We start from the raw sequence: 20,530 nt of genomic DNA, 5'->3' as shown, positions 1-20,530 counted from the left end.
TCACTACTTAGAATTTTATGTATGTTTTTGTTAGACTAAACATTTTTTAACAAATGGTTCATTCAGGATTAGCTAACTCTAACTAGGGATCATGTTGCCTGCAGAATTGTTATTTATATAACCTTTAGAAAATGAGAAACCTCTGAATACCCTGTAAGCATTGTGAAAAGAAATAGAATACTCTCACAATTCTTAGACACTGGGTATTTGGTGTTTCACCATGGTGTATCCCTTAGGTATAGTGGCCTCTCATAATTAATTAATTGGCTTTTTAAATTAAAAGGAAAAAGCCTAAATTTGGATTGATCTTTTGATTCAGTTTGATAAGATGCAAATGTCTGTGGCAGGCTTGATTTGTTTACAGTGTCAGAGTGCAGTGTGTAATTTTTTCTTTCTGCTTACTTTTTTTTAATATAACTGTCATTCTGATAAATAGCATACTTGCTTAATTTGGATGATTGACAAGGAACACATGCAATGCAGTACATCTTTCTTTATTTTTCAAATACTTAACTCCAGTGTTTACACAATAGCATACTCATTTCAAAGTATTACATCAAAAATGTTTGTCAAGGGTACATCATGTCTACCAACAGAAAAATTACTAACAGATGAAGTTAAAACAAAATTGGTCAGTGCATTCCTATACTTATTTATCAAATAACAATGTTTTTTAAGATATGGAGTGTAATTCATTTATAACTTTTCCAAAAAAATGGAGCACGTGTGTTGATTTTAAATGGCAACTCTTCTGTAGCTGTATTTAGAAAAAATGGTGTGAATTGTTGTTTGCTACTCTACATTTCCTGCTGTGTGGTCCTTTGTTCAATTCATGCTGCCTCTTCAATTTATTAACTAAGCATATCAAATTTATGTTAGTATCCTGTTAACATTTTGCATGTTGCTTAATTGTAAGACTTTTATTAAATAAGTGTGTACAGTACCTAAAAGGTGACATTCGTCCTAGTATAGATGGTCCATTTAATCATCTACATACAAGTTCAGTTATTTTTAGGCCATGAATATATGCCTTAAACCATTTGGAAGGCATAGGCTCTCTCTGCACTGGGGTGAGTTTCACCCCAAAGCCTCTGAAAATAAAGACAATTGCTAAAGTTGTCACAGTTCTGTTTCCAACAGACTTGGTATTTTCTTGCTAAGATGGAAAACACAAAGACTCCTAGTCATACCAGCCATACATATCCAATCAGATGCTTTCCCCCTGCGTGTAGCACTCTCACTCATGCCAATTGAAATGTGACTCATAATCAAGATGAGCGAAGTTTCCCCTTCAGCTCCTCTTCTTCACTACTAGAAACTACTCCTGGGGCTTCTGAGCAGTCAGCTAAGTTTTCCTCCTCTATCTATCATTACTCCTGAGGGAATTTTGTACCAAAAAAATTAAAATTCTGCACCACAATATTATGCACATGATATTTTAAAATTCTGCAAATTTTATTTGTCAATAAATAACTGTGGCTCCAGCATGACAGTGGGGAGGACAGGCCGCTGGCGGCATTGAAGTAGGAGATCACCCTGAAGCCCCGACCTCCCCCGGTACAGGGACTCGGCAGTGAAGCTGCACCTGACCCTGATAACAGTGCAAGGGCTGGGCCTGCCCCAGAAAAACCCCGGGGCCCTGCCCCTCTGCAACAGCTGCAGCAGTTGTGGGTGGGCAGGCTCAGTCCAGCAGGATACAAGTGTGGAGGGGCTTAATGTGGGGGGATCCAGGTGTGGGGTGAGAGGTTTCTGTGTGGGACAATCTGGGTGCGGGAGGCTCAGTGGGAGATCTGGGTGCACGAAGGCTCGTTGTGGGGTTCTTGGTGCAGGGGCAATGGGATTCTGCAGGAGATCTAGGTAAAGGTGGTTGGGGCTCGTGGGTGGGGGGCTTCTGGGTGTGGGGAGATGGGCGTTGGCGGGGGGGTGTCTGGGTGTGGGCTGTTCATTGGGGGGGCCTGGGTGCTGGGGGAGTGGGGCTTGATGGGGTGAGGGTTCCAGTGCAGCTGGTTGGGGCTCAGTGGGGTGGGGGTCAGGTGTGGGGGGCTCGTTGGCAGGGTCCATGTGTAGGGGAGTAGGGCTTCTCATGGTGAGGATTTGATGGGCTTGCTTAATGGGGGAGCCCCAGCTGCTGCCAAGGGGATGCCGCATGCCAGGTTTCTGCTTCCCCTCACGATTCCCCTATCCCCTTTTCTTCTCCATCCCCCTCCCCTAACTCCCCCATTCCCCTTTCCCTTCCCCACTGCCTCTTCACCCCCACCTCCTCACCCCCCTTTCCCTCATTTCCCCCATTCCACCTTACCCAGCCTCATCATGGGCACTCAGTATTGCACAGAAAACAGGAAGGCTCCTAGCACACAGAGGGGGAGCACGACTGGCACTAGGACCCAGGAGGAGGCATTCAGCTACAGAAACAGCAGAGCCGAGACACAGCCTCCATCAGTGGGCAGCTCTGTGCTGGCAGAATGCGGGGGGGCAGTGGTATGTAACCCTATGTGCCCCCCTGCCTTGCTTCTGTTTGGAGGGGGGCAATCCCCGCCAAAAGACTTTACTCATGGTTGCCCCCTATGCTTGTGCGGCTTCCCTGCCGTTTTCTGCAGGGAAACGCAGGAAATCGGGGCGGGGGAATTTTCTGTGGGCGCACAGTCATGCAGCATCCCCCCAGAAATATATCATACTTGTATGGTTCCTGTTATTGTAGTATCTGAGTGCCTTAAAGTCTTGATTGTATTTATCTTCACAACACCCCTATGAGGCTGGAAAGAGCTATTATCCCAGTTGTACAGTTGGGGAACCAAGTCACCAAGATGCTAAGTGATTTGCCCAAGGTCACACAAGAAGCCTATGGAGGAACAGGGACTTGAACCTGGCTCCTCCAAGCTCTAGACCAGAGGTGGGCAAACTACGGCCCGTGGGCCACATCGAGCCCTCAAGACCGTCCTGCCCAGCCCCTGAGCTCCTGGCCCGGGAGGCTCACCCCGGCCCCTCCCCCGCTGTCATGCCCCCCCATGCAGCTATGCCACTGTGCGGGCAGCGGGGCTGCAAGCTCCTGCCACTCCGAGTGGCATGGGAAGTGGGCGGTGGAGGGTTTGGGTAGGGGGTCCTGGTGGGCAGTCAGGGGACAGGGAGCAGGGGGCGGTTGGATGGAGCAGAGGTTCTGGGGCTGTCAGGGGTCGGGGAACAGGGAGGATTGGATAGGGCGTGGGAGTCCCAGGGGGCCAGTCAGGGGGTGGGGGTGTGGATACGTTTGGGCAGTCAGGGGACAGGGAGCAGGGGGGGTTGGATAGGTTGGGGGTTCTGAGGGGGACAATCAGGGGGTGGGAAGTGAGAGGGGGCAGATAGGGGGCAGGGGCCAGGCTGTTTGGGGGGCACAGCCTTCCCTACCTGGCCCTCCATACAGTTTTGCACCCCGCTGTGTCCCTTGGGCCAAAAAGTTTGTTCACCCCTGCCCTAGACTCATGCCCTGACCATCCTTCTTTGTCCTGGTGACTCCTCCCTCTTTTACTCACTGATCTCTTTGCAAGCTCCCTAACATCACTGTGATTCTGGTGTGGTCAAGTGGGTAGGAATAGGAGGTCAGAACTGCTACTACTTTGCTCTAAGCAGCAACACATCCCAAGGGAGCAGCCATGATATGAGGAAACCAGGATCAGTGAAATTACTAACAAATTTGGGAGAGAAAGTGTTGAGGGAAAGGAGTGGGGAGGAATTGGATTGTTGTGAGAAGAGGGCCAGTGTGAAAGATTGAGGGAGGAAAGTCAGAGAGAGACAGTGAGGAAGGGACAGGGGAGAGAGAAAGCAGGTGTGAGAGAGAAAAGAGGGAAAGGAAACACTTCAGGGACAGATAAGGAAAAGATAGTCTTGTGCTGATGCAGAAGACTCTAGGTCAGGACCACTGGGTTAATTGGCACTGGAACTAAGGATGCTGGGGGTTGCTGCCGCTCTCCCTGGCTTGAAGTGGTTTCTATCATGTACAAAGTTTACAGTTTGGTTCAATGGCTCTCCGCACTACCACTATACAAATTGTTCCAGCATGCCTGACTGGGTTCCATTCTCAATTCTGGTATTAAGTCAATGTGTGACTTCAAAACAGTCATGCCACCTCTTTTTGCCTCCATTTCCCTTTTGTAAAATGGGAATATTGATAGCAGCCTTCCTTAATATCCACAGAAGTATTAGCATTAATTTCTTTTTAGAGAGAGAGAGAGAGAGAGAGTCTGAACCAGAAAAATCTTGTGTGTTCACACTCCCAAAAATGTCACTTGAGCTACTTTGAACTTGGCAACAATACATAGTAAGCAATTAAACATTGTAATCTTAGGTTGTGTTTGCTGAAGATGAGGACATGGTACCTGAGAGCTGTGGGATATCGGTCCATGATTGTCAGAACTGACATTTAATGGTTTAATCAGAACAACACTTACCTTTCTTTCTCTACTAATTGTTTCCCTCCTCTTTTTAAACTCCATCCAGCTATCACATTGTTTCCCCTGAACGTGCTAAGTATTGTCCATAGTTGTTGTGATGGGTTGGATCACAGAAACCCCCTGGGAACTGCCACCTGATGTGCCAAGACTATTTCTACCCCTGCTTTCCCTGCCAGCTTAGGACGCTAGCACCCGGGGTCTGAACCACGTACCCCAAATCTGCAGATTTAACTGAAAGCAAGTTAAGAAGTGTTCCTGCCTTTAACACTCAGATGCCCAATTCCCAATGGGGTCCAAACCCTAAATAAATCTGTTTTACCCTGTATAAAGCTTATACAGGGTAAAGTCATAAATTGTTCACCCTCTATAACACTGACAGAGAGATATGCACAGCTGTTTGCCCCCTAAGTATTAATACATACTCTGGGTTAATTAATAAATAAAAATAAAAAAAATTATTTATTAATAAATAAAACTTGGAACCACTTAAATCCTACTTTCTGTATTTAATAAAATCACAAGTAGTAACAGACAGAACAAAGTGAATTACCAAGCAAAATAAAATAAAACACACAAGTCTATGTCTAATCAAACTGGATACAGATAAAACCTCACCAGTTCCAGTAAGCTTTCCTTTACAGACTAGTCTCCTTCTAGTCTGCGTCCAGCAGTCACTCACACCCCTGTAGTTACTGTCCTTTGTTCCAGTTTCTTTCAGGTGTCTTTGGGGGTGGAAAGGATCTCTCTTTAGCCAGCTGAAGACAAAATGGAGAGGTCTCCCTGGGGTTTAAATAGACTTTCTCTTATGGGTGGAGACCCCTCCTCTCTCCTATGCAAAGTCCAGCTACAAAATGGAGTTTTGGAGTCACCTGGGCAAGTCACACGTCCATGCATGACTGAGTTCCTTACCAGCCAAGCCACATCTCTGGGAAAGCTCAGATGTGGATTGGCGTCTCCAAGTTCATTGTTGGGTTAAGGGCTTCTTGATTGGGCACTTACTGAGAATAGTCTTTTCTCAGGAAGCTGACCAACTGCTTCACTAAAACCTACTTAGAATCAGACAAGTATACAGCCAATATTCATAACTTCAAATACAAAAATGATACATGCATACAAATAGGATTAAGAGATTCAGTATATCATAACCTCTACAGAGATATGTTACATGGCATATGTATCATAAAACATATTCCAGTTATGACATATATATATATATACACACATTCATAAGCATATTTCCAAAAAGCCTTATGGGGGATACTGTCACAGTTGTATGCAGGAGTACAGCTGTGCATAATTTTATGAATATTCATGTAACAACAAGCACAGAAATCATGAAAAATAATATCAAACAAAGGAAGCAGAGTATGAAAGGAATAAAAGAAAGATGGAAGGACAGAACAACTGCAAAGCTGGATGAGGACTGGAATACAACAATGAGCCTCATAAAGATTATTAGGACAAATTATTATCGATCATTATAATTTTTGTTTATATTCAGTGGATCTAGAGCACCAGTTTGTTTTGTACAGCACCTACAGGATAATGAGCCACAGTCCCTACCTTGAAGAAAGTCTGAAATGGATTTGATTTGTCAATTTGTATTTTAATGTATTTGTAAGTTTTTCAAAATTCTCTGTGCACATAGCTAGGCTATAGAATCTTGTGTGTCCTTTCTCTTACCCTTATCCACCATCCACCATCCGATGTCTCTCTTCACCCATTTGTAGTTATTTAACTTAAATTAGGCCCCACTTCCACAATCAGTTCTGTGGGGGCAGATTCATACAGAACCCTGCTGACATCAAAATAATCAATTAGCATGAATTAGTGTTTGCCAACACACCTGATAAGGATATTTGATGGTAAGCAGTTTTGGGCATCCATACAGCACTTTGCACAGAGGGACTCTTGATTCTGATTGTAGCCTCTGGGTGCTGCTGTAATATAAATGAATATTAATAATTTATCTTAATGGTCTTTGTTTTACCAGCCTTTCATGCCAGCATTTGTCCTGCGCTGCAATTAAATTTTCTTTACATCTTTATTTTACTACTTTCAGGCCTTTGTGTCTTTTGTCAGTTTGATGATATTCTTACTGATTTCCTTCCCAGTTGTTGAATATTTATGGGATAAATATAAATGGAGATTACTTTTATTCAATAATAGTCCCTCTGTATTATGATTTCTTTTATTCATTATGCTTGTTTTTTTTCTTTTAAATGTAAAATGTTCCCAGGTTGTAGTGTTTAATTTAGCTGCAGCTTTTTGGGGGGCGGGGAGGGGAGAGGGAGAAAGGTTGCTAGAATGTTTTTAAGTTAAAATCTTATGAAATTCTGTATATTTTCAAAATGTTCATAAATTGTAATCTTTATGCTTTTCATCTTGCTTCTCTCTGAATCTTGCTTTTTCCTTCACAGCATGTTCTTTTGTTTCTTTGATTCAGTATCATTAAACCAATATTTTTTTAGGAGCCATAAAGCGGAAGGTTGAATTGGACTGGGGTACAGAGGACACAGAATATCTTCAGAAGGTACAAACACATGTGGAAGGGGCATTAAATGAATTGAGGCCAGACATCATCATTTATAACGCTGGAACTGATATCTTGGATGGTGATCCACTGGGAGGTCTTGCTATTTCACCTCAGGTTTGTATAACAATACAATATCTACAGACTTTACTGGGGGCGGTTTTCCCCAGTGAATACCGGTATCAATGGCTGGATTCACCACAACTTTGCCCCCTTAGCTCTGAAGCTTTGGAACCTCCCCAGAATCTAGTCGCATCCTTCCAGTTGATGGTTCTTTTCTGCTGAAACTTATCACCCTATTCCCAGATCTTGAGCTTCCCCTCCCTCTTGTCTTGTCTTTCCTCTCTTAGTCCCCAGGAAAGGACAGACATAGCAACTGCAGTTTTGTAAGTTATCATTTTCTAGCATTTAATTCATTAGCTGTCCTTGTTCTTGGCCCAGAGCTTGCAAAACCTTAAGTGCAGGCACCAGGGAAGGAAAAAAGAATAAGTTGATATGTGAATCAGTCCTTCCTGCTGAATGTTTTCAAATTTCATAGAAATGTAGGGCTGGATGGGACCTTGAGAAGTCATCAAGTTCAGCCCCCTACTTTGAGTCAGCACTAAGCAAACGTAGGCCATCCCTGACAGGTGTTTGTCCAACCTGTTCATAAAAACCTCCAATGCTGGGGATTCCTCAGCCTTCCTTGGAAGCCTATTCCAGAGCTTAACTACCTTTAGAACTGGCAAGCTTTTCCTAATATTTAACCTAAACCTCCCTTGCTGCAAATTAAGCCAATTACTACTTGTCCTAGCCTCAGGGGACATGGAGAACAGTTGATCACAGGCCACTTTGTAACAGCCCATAGCAGTCTTCATCCCTCTCTGCCAGGGCTGCCACAGTCGGCAAGTAAAGAGCGTGCAGAAGCTGGTGGAAGAAGATGGGGCCGGGCAATCAACTAAGTGCTACTAGCAATGCTGTGGCTTAGCTTCTGGCACAGTTCCCCTTTGGATTCAGGGATCCACGCTTTGTCCTGTGTGGGCTGAGGCAGTTCTAAGTGTCCGTAGATCTGCTCTCAATACATGCTTGCTGATAACATGCAACAAATACTGCTTTATATACATGTTTGTCTTAGGAAATTTTCTAATGAATCCGATCCTGAGCTCTGAGAAATCAGCTAAAATATTTTGGGATACAGACATTTCAGAAGAAGCTTTAATAATGACTTTGCATGCGATGGGATTGGTGTTTAGTGTCTGAGTGATGATGCTCATTTTCCATTGTCATTGATGATAGAAGAGAAGCTCAGTATTTAATGCTGAATTTGTAAATTGCAAAGTGTTAAGCAAGCAAAGAGTCATCAGAATAGTTCTTATTATTAAGTATTCTCTGATGTAAATATTTAAGCAGGCTGAAAAGAACCTATTGAGAAATTAGTTGCACTGTTGGTATTTTTTTTAATGGTCTTGGAATGCAACTTCTGCTCTGTCAGGATATACTATGTGCTGTACTGAAATATATATATTTCATTTAAAACTATTCTTCTTGAAATGGGAACCAAGATTAGCAAAGGACTATTTTAGCTCAAAGTGTTTGGACTCCCGTACAAATATTTTCTACTCTCAGAATGTTTGAATTAAACTCCCAGTTGTAAACAAAATAAAGATAATATTATGCACATAAATGAGTATCTGGAGATCTAGGTTATATTTTTGGCTCTCTAAATTGTGTGATACTGGACAAGTTATTGAATTGTCTTTCTGTGCCTCAGTTTCCCCGTATTTAAGATACGGATTATTCCTTTGTGTGAGAACATAAGAACGGCCATACTGGGTCAGACCAAAGGTCTATCTAGCCCAGTATCCTGTCTTCCGACAGTGGCCAATGCCAGGTGCCCCAGAGGGAATGAACAGAACAGGTAATCATCAAGTGCTCCATCCCCTGTCGCCCATTCCCAACTTCTGGCAAACAGAGGCTAGGGACACCATCTCTGCCCATCCTGGCTAATAGCCCTTGATGGACCTATCCTCCATGAATTTATCTAGTTCTTTTTTGAACCCTGTTATACTCTTGGCCTTCACAACATCCTCTGGCAAGGAGTTCCACAGACTGACTGTGCATTGTGTGAAAAAATACTTCCTTTTGTTTGTTTGAAATCTGCTGTCTGTTAATTTCATTTGGTGGCCCCTAGTTCTTGTGTTCTGAGAAGGAGAAAATAACACTTATTTACTTTTTCCACACCAGTCATGATTTTATAGACCTCTAGCATATCCCCCCTTAGTTGTCTCTTTTCCAAGCTGAAAAGTCCAGTCTTATTAATCTCTCCTCATATGGCAGCCGTTCCATACCCCTAATCGATTAGGTTTAATTCATTCATGTTAGTAAAGCACTTTGACATCCTTGGATAGAAAGTGCTCTAGCCATGCAATGATTGTTGTCCCTTTTTAGATTTCTGTGAATCACAGAATCATAGCTACTGGGTTATCTAGCTTATCCTTCTGCAAGTTCAGAATTTTTCCTTATAGTATATTTTTCTACATCTGAGTCTAGTCTGTTCTAAAATGTACCATTTGCTGAAGCTTCTAATATTTCACTTAAGAATCTGCTACACCGGAGTTGTTGCTGATGTTCAGCCTAAATTTTTAATCTTAATTTCATCTCGCTATTCCTAGTTAAACCCTTTGTCCTTGTACAGTACATTTAAACAAACAAAAAATCTTTAGATAGATTTTAAAAAACAGTTAAAATAGCCAAATTTAAATATTCATTTTCACCCTTTTTTCATTTTTCTAATTTTGTTCCAGTATTTTTCCCTGATGCATTTATAAGGGATGATCTTATTTTTCTTAAGCCCTTTGTCTAGCACAGACTCATTTTATACCTGTTTTGGCCGCTTCTTTCCCCACAGTTGTGATTTTCAATATTCTTGTTTAGTTCCTTTCCCCCTTCTCTATTTATAGTAATTTTTTAACCTTTTGATTTCTGAACAGTCCATTGTGAAGCAACATTTCTTACTTTTATTATTGTCTTGGAGAGGAGTTGTAGTAGGTTGGTTGCACCTTTTATTATGCGTCTTTTAGGATTATCCTTACTTTGTCCATACTTGTGGATTTTAATATGTTTTCTCATTAAGTAATTCTGAATTTCCCTTTTCCTCAAAGGTGGTTTCTTGAACCTAGTAAACTTTGCTTCTCTGTTGCATGCAGTAAAGAATGAGTTCAGTGACAGTATAGAAGCTCTTGATCCCTAGTCTGTCCTATTATTCTCATGTTTTAGAATGTTCCCCTCTGTTAGTAAGAAATAGATTGGGATTGGTGCTCTTGTTGGATTCTCTACTGTCAGGATCATGAAGGACCCCATTCAACTGTACAGTACGTAGATAGGTTCTTATAGTAGTCATATTGTACCCTTTTTGAAGGGTGAGGAAAGATGATCTTGTGATTAAGACACAGGACTTGGACTGGAGATCCGGGTTGAGTTCCTGGTTCTGCTAGGAATGTCTTATATGATCATGGGCAAGTCGCTTGATCCTAAGCATGCGAGTAGTCCTCCTGTGGTTAAGTATGTGCTTGTATGCCTTTCTGAATCAGGGCTATGATGTCTTATAGTTCTCTATCTGTAAAATGGGGATAATGCTTCATTTTCCCACCCCTTTTCTGTGGTGTCTAGGTTTTCTGTGCAAGAACTATCTTACTATGAGTCTGTACAGTACCTAGCACAATGGGGCCCCAATCTGTTGTGACCTCTACTCACCACTGTAATACAAATAATAAATAGTCTTTGAAAAGTTCATGTATAGAAAGCCAAAGCATACTGTTTGATACACTACTAGAGGGATATTTAAATAATTTAAATAATTGTTTAACAGATTTTCATTGTATTCCTGTTTAGAAAATCAAGCATGTAGATCACATAATGGTAATTTCTCATGTATATAAAGCCATAAAAGCATAAGCTACAAGCTACAAATCCATACCAGTAAAAATATAAAGTAAGTGACATTCATATAATTTCACTTTGTTTTTCATTTTTGTAAATATGCAGGGAATTGTTAAAAGAGATGAAGCGGTATTCAGGGCTGCCAGAAGCCACAGAATTCCTATCTTGATGGTGACATCTGGAGGCTATCAGAAGAGGACAGCACGGATAATTGCTGATTCTATTCTTAATTTGCACAACCTGGGGCTTATTGACAAGGAGCTAGCAACCAGTGAAGCTAAAAACCCCAAGGTAGAACTGATGATTAGAGAATCCATTTTAGATTTAACTAACCTGTCATTACAGTGAGACAGTACTATGTTTTAGAAAGAAAATTCACTAATTGTATAGTGTTTATACATAGGAACAAAAAGTCTCCCCTGCTCTGTCAGAGTTAATATAATATAACATGAGAGAGAGAGATTTATTTGCTTATAAAACATTAACAAAGTAGAGATACTAGCTAGTCCCAGAATGATTGCAAGTGTCTAACTTGCTTCTGATGCACTCTGGAGTAGCTATGGTATGAAAGGCGGCAGATCTTTGAGAATTAATTTAGAGATATACTCAAGGGCAGTGTATTTCTGTTTGTAATATATAGTATAACTAGCTTTAATTGTTTCTCTTATTTTTATGGAAAGTCTACTGTGTTCTTGAAAGGATTCTAGGGGTAGGCTCTGAAGATGGTCCCAGGCCACTTAGTAATGGTGCAGTTCTTTCAGTAGATGGGAGGAGGGAAATTTTAAGCCCTGAGCAGAACCATTTGAATGAGAGGGCTTTTCAATAATTGCAAGGACAATAAAAATGCAAATTGAATTGTTTTTGTGCTGTACCTACATTTTCTTGATTTTGATAGTACATTTTGGAAATGTACATAAGTAGATGAGATAAAGACTAGCAGAAAAAGGAGTGGTGTTGAGAAATCAAGAGACAGAGAGGAACAGACAAGAGAGGTGTGAAGGGTAATGTGACAGTTGTGACAATGTGCATGTAGTTTTGGCGGAATTTTCCACAATACTCTAGTACCACTAATTGTGCACTTTGGCATATTTTATTGTAACATTAGAGAACCATGTTGATCCAAACAATTGTCGGAAATCCTTCCCCCATTCTCTGTATATTTATTATTCCTGTAATAATAATGAGGATTGTGCATCACTATTTGGTAAATGTTCTGCTCTAAATTCAGCACCTCTGGTTAATCCGACGACAGCACATCATTCAAAATGTTAAAGAATCACAACCTCTCACATTTACATGCACTGGAAATCTTTCCAAAAAATAAGTGAATTTAGAATTCAGTACACTAGTGATCAAGAATTTATTATCCAAAAATAAAAATTACCGAGTGATCATCTGAAAAGCAGGGGTGATCATTTGAATTAATTATAAACTATTGAGTTTCCTCTCTAACTGTAGATATTAGAGTCCAATTTTATTAATAAATTGTTTAGCTACATTCTTTGCAATTATTATGGACACTGCTGTCAACTTTTCCTGTCAAGAAAAGATAAAAATAATTCTGCATTATATTTTATCATTTTCTAGCCCATGTTTAAGTTTGGTACTGGGAAGTGGTTAACAAAAATATATCTATTCGTATGTCCATTAAACCATTCCTAATGCATTTGTAAAAACAGAGATGCAAATTAGATGAAACATTACTGGATGTTCCAAATTATTGGAAATAAAGGAATGATATTTTACTTTTTAAAATGAAGATAGTTGTGCAATTCACCTCTAGTTATCGATTCAGTGCTAATGTTTGTATAAACGTTCTTATGTGTAATACTGAGAAAAATGGTCAATTGTTTCACTTCTTAAACCATACCATCTTACAGAGTAAATGAATTAGTTTATATTTTATTCCCTTTTCTCATACTGACTAAAATCTTCCTCTCTAAACAAACTAAAAATTTGGGTAAGAAATGTTCAGGTCCTATAATATGCAAATGAGGGCCAAGGGATTGGTTCTTAAACTAAGTTTCTTGTCCCTTTAAAAATAAGGGCTTTAACAATAGAGTGGTGAATATTCAACATTTTTGCATCCTTAGACAGTCAATAAAGAACTTTAATTTTAAAAAGTGATGTAATTTGAAAAGGTAACCTCTGAGGCACCTCTAAGTTACACCATGGTTTTCAGAAGTATAGTGGCCCTCTTACCATTATTATTGTATAGTGTAACAGCAGGCAGTGGGTTTTTGTTCTATTACAGTTTTGCACTTTTCACTTGCTCAAAGATTTGGCAGTAGACATAGCAGTAAGATGCTGTCACTGATAGTAAACAAAATCACATACTAATTCAGACATAAATATACTGTGAAATATCTAAATAAGGCTTACTTAATTACTGAGATATATTAACTACAAAATCTTGAAATCAGGCTTTCTTGGAATGCCATGAATTGTCAACAAAATAATTTATTCAGTGGAGAATTAGGTGCACCTATTAAATGTAAAGAATTTGATTTTTGTATTAAATACTGTCTGTGGCATAGGATCATAGTTTTCTAAGTAGTATAAATATTTTGGAGAAGCCATTTTTCTTTGCCTTCTTAATGTTCTCTTTATACAGTGCTGGTTTCATGACATGAGTAGGGTTTCTGTCTTCATATGAAGGATATCAACTTTTTTCTCTTAGTGATAGAATCAGCATGTAAAGTACTTAAGTAATGTTTAGTTGTAATCGAAATACTTACCTCAATTAACACTACTTCTCAGACTCTTGAGTCTACTAGTTTTAGAAAATTGTACAACTCGCTATAAATATTTGCTTTAAAATCTATTTGGCACACTGCACTAATGCTGAGTTACAACACTGTTATTAAAAAGCACTTTTAAAATTCTTACTGTAAGAATATTCAAAGTACTATTAAAATGTTGAGATTTATTTTTACTGATGTCAAGTATCAGGGGGTAGCCGTGTTAGTCTGAATCCACAAAAACAAAAACCTTAAAGGTGCCACCGGACTCCTTGTTGTTTTTACTGATATATTACTTAAAAATGTTCCTATACTTTTTTATAATTTTTATAAAATTACATTTGTATCAAGCTAAAACACTGTAATAGTGCCATATGGTCTTTTCAAAAACGTGTTCTGTTTGTGTTTAATATGTTTATATTACTCTCTTGGTGGAAATTAAAATGATGTTGGATAATGTTGACTGACTTTTCCTCCTGTATTCGTCTTTCTTTTCCCTTCCCCTTTTCACATTTAGTATATAACGGAAATCTCAGCAAAATACACTCAGTATCAGCTTTAAGGAAGTTTGGAAGTTAATTTCATCACGTTGCTTTAAAAATGAAAAGGAAATAGTTTAGGGTGAGACTTTCAAAACAGTTACAGGTGAGCCTGCAGGGAATCCATACCCATTTTGATGTAGGATCACAAGTCCCATTCAGTGCACCTAAATCACTTAGATCTTAGACACATTGAACACTCTTAATCTATCCAAATCTTCGGGTACTTACCTTTCATGTAAACAACTTTTTCAAACATTTCAAATAACCTTTTTCCCCATAAGCAGTCCCTTTGATCACAGTGGAACTACTGACAAGCGTAACATTCTCACATGCATAAATATTGACTTCTGAAATAGAGTATTCTAGTCCGAGAATCATATACCTGATCCTGCAAACACTAACGCTTGTGCTTCACTTTACATAAGTGACACATCCCATTATACTCTGCCCAAGTGTTTGCAGGATTGGTCCCATAGTTAGCCCACAGCAAACACTGTACATGCACTCATTGGCATTTTGGCATTTTTACTACTAGCTTTCAAAAATGAAAGCAGTATGTTTTCTCTCTCATGTCTTAGAAAACCCCCAATGGAACGTATTTGGTAGAACCACCGAACTGCTGTGACTGATGTCAAGATTTAAAGGCATTTTTTCATTAATGTGGAAGGAAATTATGTTAAATGGTCTTGTGACTAAGCCACAGGATGAAATTTAGTTGGTTCTGGGGCACAGTCCACCACTGACTTTCTGTGTGACCTAAACAAACTTAATTGTTATGACCCAGAGGTATTTAGGCACATAACTCCCATTGATTTCAGTGGTAGTTAGGAATCTAAATATCTTTTGAGGATCTGAGCCTATGTATCTGTTTTCCTGTCCACAAAGTGGACATTTTATTTACATCAAAGGTGTGCGGGGAGGGTAAAAGAACTGGCTCATAACTTTTCTATATCTGTGCTGGAAGGATGGTCTCCCTCAGCTTGTGCAAAATGGGGAACTGAAGTTAGCTTCATGGGTCCAACAGCCACACAGTAGGAGGGGGAGAAAACGGGGCAAGCTGGAGGATTGTCACACAACTATTCCTCTGTTTGGTACTTTGGAGTTGAGTCATTAAAGATGATACAGCCCAAGATTCTGTTATCCTTTATCGTGTGCCCCTTCCCCCAGGGGTCTACTACATCCTGGGGGAGTCTGGTTCTGCAGCTCCAACAGAGTCATCATGCTGTCAGGGACCAGAAGGGTGGGTCTCTGGGGGCAGAGCCAGAGATACAGAGCCTCAGTAAGGTTGGTGCTGCTGGCTTTTGGAGGATCTGCTGGGTTTGTGAGAGGCCCTGCAACATACATGATTAGGATCAGGGGAACCCATGCCTCTCCCAGTGGAATAATATGGAGAAAACTTCACAAGCAGGATATCATGGAGATTCCCTCCCCTATTGGTTTTACTGCAGGAGGTGGTGATCTGGACTCTAAACATACATAAAGCACTTGGAGATTCCCTCCTGGCAGGCACTGTAGAAGTGCACTCTTAGGTTTAGATTATTAACCTTAGAGAAATAGATGAATTCTGAATTTAAACTATAACTCTTGAATTCTCAGCTGCATGTATTATTATTGTAGGAATCTCCAGATAATACAGATTACTTATAAAATAAATTGGGTGTAAGAGATGAGCTGACTGGTTCATGTACTCATTGCCAAAAGAATACATTCAGCAGGACAGTAGCCTCCTGGATTACTTAGTCACTGGTGTGTTTTAGAAAGATTTATGTGAAATGAAATCCTGTGATTAATATATTAAAATATAAATTAGTAATTAACCTTTAAACCATTTAAAAGTTTATTAACTGGACTTCTGTTGCAAGCTCAAATTAATTGAGGTATCACCTCAGCCTCTTAAAGTAAATTTGCAATCTGGATTTTCTCATTATCATACTTTGCAAATATAAAGAAACTTGATTCCCTGTATAAATTTGGCCCAACATTACTGGAAATATTAGTTTAAAACATTAGGGAACAAATTTTTTAGCATTATAAACCATCTCCAAATCCTGTTTAAGTCTGTATCTTATGGAGATCCCAAATTTTCTTCTAATTTCTAAATTATATTCTTAGTTCATACCATAACTCCTGTGTTAAACTGTGATAGCAGTATAGGTATTTAATTGCAAACCAATGTTTTACTCAAATTACAGAGATCTCCATTACAGCTTTTCTGTTAGAATTATCCTTCCAAACTGATAACTCAACACTTGCCAAAATGATTCTCCAAATGTTCCCAAGACTATCTGTCTTGTAGAATTTATATGAGCACATATATCACCCTGGCAAGTTGCCACTTTAAGCAATCTGTCATGACATGTATTTCCTCTTAATTATTTTCAGTTTCATTATTTACAGTTTTCTACACATTTTATTATCTTTGGTTTTCCCAGTTTAGTTTTTGTGGAAAATTCACCAGTTCTGTGACATGTTACATAGATACAGATAATAAGCAATATTTGTTTTAAATTCCATTCAGATTTTCTGGTGCCAGGCTAGATTAGTTAGTAATGTCTTCATTTTTTATGTCTTCTTTATTAATTGTAACATTAATTTTATATGAACACTCCCCCACACACACATACACCCCTGAATATCCTCCCTACTTGTTTCAGTATTTAACATTCAGTTTTTAGTGTTTTCTTTTGTATTTTACAACTCATATTCCCTGTAGATTGTACCACTATTGTCTTTAGGTGATGAGTTACTGGGCTACTTTCTTGTAAAACTTCCAGTGATTCTCTGAAATTTATTAGTCAAATATTAATCTACTTAATTTTGGCTGTAACTTTATAATATTTAATTATAACTTCCCCACCATAAGAACTTAAAATATTTCCCACCAATCAGAATATTGATCACCAGAAATCTGTAGATTATTACTATAAGAGGGATTGGTAATGTTATATAAAAACATTTAACTTCTATGATGATTCAGATCCAGTCTGGAAGCCCAATTCTGCAATAATTCCATGCTCCATGTCCCAGATCTGAGTGCTTACAGGATCAGCCCCTTGATAGTAACCAAAAGAAACATTTAATGGCTGTTCAGCCTGTGTCAAATGTACAGGTCTCAGGTCACTTCCAAGGAGCGTTTCCACATCACACAAAACCACCACCATAGTTGTAGAACTGTGCAAATAACCAACTTTTTGGTTCAACTGGCAGTTCTGAAAAATCAGAATAAAAAGTTGCTTGGGGTAGATCTGAAATGAATTTTTTTTTCAATATTTCAGGCACAAAAAAGTTTTTAAAGAATTCATTTAGAATTGAATGAAACATTTTGTTTAGATTGTCAGAAATTTTAACAGTTTTTAATTTTTAATAAAATTGAAGGAAATTTTGTAATTACAAGTTTTTTTAATCAAAAAGCAAACACTTTTGTTTTGAAAATGTCAAAACCAAACCTTAATTTTTTTCACATTTTTTGCCTTTTTCCCTACATTAACATTTAGATGAAACTGACATGAATTCTCAAAACATTTAATCATCACCAAATCTGCACTTTTTGATGAAAAATTTTGGCTGAAAAATTTTCTTAGTTTTACGTAATGGCAGCCATTGGCACCTTCATTAGCATTCAAGAGAAGTCAGAGAAGCCAAGGTTTGAATGGACATGAAAAATGAGCTATTCTTTTTGCTCCTAAATGTATTTTATCCAAATCAAGGTTGAAGCTCAGTGGCAGGGCTGCATCAGGGGAGTTAGAATTGTTTGTATGCTGTACCTTCTTTGCAGAGAGAGGACTTCACTGTTCAGAGATTGAGATTCCAGGGCCAGACAGGACCACTGTGATAATCTGGTCTGACCTGTGTGATCCAGGTCACAGAACTTCCCCAAAATCATTCCTAGAGCAGATCTTTTAGAACAATATCCAGTTTTGATTTTAAAATGGCCAGTGATGGAGAATTCATCACAACCCTTAGTATGTTGTTCCAATAGTTAATTACCCTCACTGTCAAAGATGTATGCCATATTTCCAGTCTGAATTTGTCTAGCTTCAACTTCCAGCCATTGGATCATGTTATACCTTTTTTCCGCTAGCTTGAAGAACCCATTATCAAATATTCATTCACAATGTAGATACTTATAGATTGTAATCAAGGTACCTCTTAACCTTCTCTTTGTTAGATTCGAGCTCAACCTATTTAGTTTATCACTATAAGGAGGCCTATTTTCTAATAATTTAAGCATTCTCGTGGCTCTTCTCTGAACCCTCTCCAACTTATCAATATCCTTCTAGACCTGTGGACACCAGAACTGGACACACTATTCCAGCAGTTGTCACACCAGTGCCAAATATATAGGTATAATAACTTCTCTTTGCCTACTCGAGAGTCTTCTGCTTATGTTTCCAAGGCTCACATTAGCTCTTTTGGCCACAGCATTGCACTGGGAGCTCATGTTCAGCTGATTATCCACCTGCACCTGCAAATCTTTTTCAAAGTCACTGCTTCCCAGGGTAGAGTCCCCCATCTGGTAATTATGGCCTACATACGAGATGTCAAGCTGGCACTTTTCATAAGCACTGGAAAAATCAAAGTTCATGTATTTATTGGAATTTAGTCCTCACTTTCTCCCTGCAGATGTATTGGGAGATTATACGAATCTCAATAATGTATATAGCAATGAGTTCTATCCTGATTAATATCTGAAGTATTCATTAAAATAGACCCGTTTCTTGTGGTACTAACTACTAACAACCAGGTATGACAGGAAGATTTTAGGCCACTTTCCCACTTGTCTAAGCCATTAGAGGTTTAATTTAGTTGGTCTTATGCTGGGGTTCAAATTTAGTTATAATTGAATTTCACTCTGTCAACTACCCAGTCACAGCCCAATGCTACCCAATAATTGTAGTCTGGGGCCAGGACTAGAATTCTTCTTGGTGTATTAAAGTATGTATCTCTGGTCAGTTGCCCAAAATTATTGATTAGTACTCATATGAGGACATAATACTATATATAACCTTTCAGATCCAAGAAGTGTCCATGTCAAGAACAGTTAACATATATAGGACCTGTTCTCTTATCCATTCCTATGGAACTAGCTAGTCTTTTGTGTCTGCTGTGCAGCTGGAAGCTGCTGTTTGGTATGTAGATGTCAATTTTGCATTATGTGTTGAACTTTGTAAATTTCATTACATGCTGCACCAGTTCAAGCTTAACTGATGATAGCAGTGGCAGGAAGTATGTAGAATACTTCCATAGTGTAGAATAACAGTGTGCGGTCATACAGGCAACTTTCCTCTGAAGTACCTCTCATGCTGCATGAAAGGACTTTTTTTATGCAACAGTGTGTATCTGTCTAAGTACACAGGGACAAACTTAGATTTGAGGTTGGCCCAAAAAGTCAACCTGGAGCAATTAATATTGCCATTTCTGTCCTATTTTTCTTGGTTGGTTGGTTGGTTTCTTCCCATACAGTAAGTACCAATGTTCTTTTACTGAAAAGAAAAAAGTTTAAAGTTTTGAAATTTAACAGTGATTCACACAGAGACATCACCTGCAAAGTGTGAAAAATGGTTCATTATCAACAAAAATCAATTTTTCATTTAAAAAGATGAATTAAGGTCTATTGATCTTTCTGTAGTACCCTAAAGTGGCTCCATGTATGGGGAGCAGTTTGTGCCGTACACGCATGCTGCTCCCTTAAATTTATACTTGCCTTCCAGTGCTGCTCGTGTAATTACTAAAAAAAAAGCCAAAATACCTTTTATAATGAAGAATGTATTACAAGGAAATGAAACTAATGTGATGGGACAAAAATATTGTTTGGCGTAGATGCATCTTCTCAATATTCTTGTACTCACCTAATTTTTCCAGTGATGACCGCCAATGATCAGTTGCCTATCTGGCCCTAATTATTTTTTAAACTTTGCCTTGGTAGTTCCCATAATTCTACATTCTGGACCATTGAAGTTAAGATGCAAGGGGATCACCTCCCATTCCCATACCCTCTCCGAGGCAATTATAATGTCTGGTTACATGAAAAAGTAAAAGTAAGACAGTATTCAGGAAAGACGAGAAGAATATATTTTCTTTAATGTGGCAATTGTTGTTGCTTCTTTACATCCCATACGTTTTATCTCTGCTTTTTATTTTCTCTTCCTAAAGGTGTGGAATTTAGAGATTTATTTGTAGCAAATTCCATCCCACCTTCCAGCCCCCATGAGCAGTCCCTGCTGCTCTAAGTTTTTTGTAGTTCGGTTTTCTCCCCCTGTGTGTTCACTATTCCTCCAGTTTGGATGATGTCCTCATTTTGATCACTGTTAAATTTATGTAATAGAAACAACCACACTGGAGCAGACCAATGGTCCAGCTAGCTCAGATTCC

General features: G+C 39.1%; 1 protein-coding gene across 2 annotated transcripts in view; it reads left to right on the top strand.

Annotated features, from left to right (window-relative positions):
- Positions 1-14,063, top strand: part of HDAC11 (histone deacetylase 11) — a 69,987-nt gene extending 55,924 nt beyond the window's left edge. For both annotated transcript variants that reach the window (XM_084633064.1, XM_084633065.1), the window contains exons 9-10: positions 6,896-7,074; positions 10,981-14,063. In XM_084633064.1, coding sequence (XP_084489190.1) covers positions 6,896-7,074; positions 10,981-11,223 — 422 coding nt within the window. In that variant the 3' untranslated portion in view covers positions 11,224-14,063. The remainder of the gene's footprint in view (positions 1-6,895; positions 7,075-10,980) is intronic.
- Positions 14,064-20,530: the final 6,467 nt, after the last annotated feature.

Source organism: Lepidochelys olivacea, assembly GCF_965140295.1.
Source record: "Lepidochelys olivacea isolate rLepOli2 genome assembly, chromosome: 7".
NCBI lineage: Eukaryota > Metazoa > Chordata > Testudines > Cheloniidae > Lepidochelys > Lepidochelys olivacea.
Note: the sequence above shows the minus strand (reverse complement) of the source record. Positions and strands in the feature narration are given on the sequence as shown.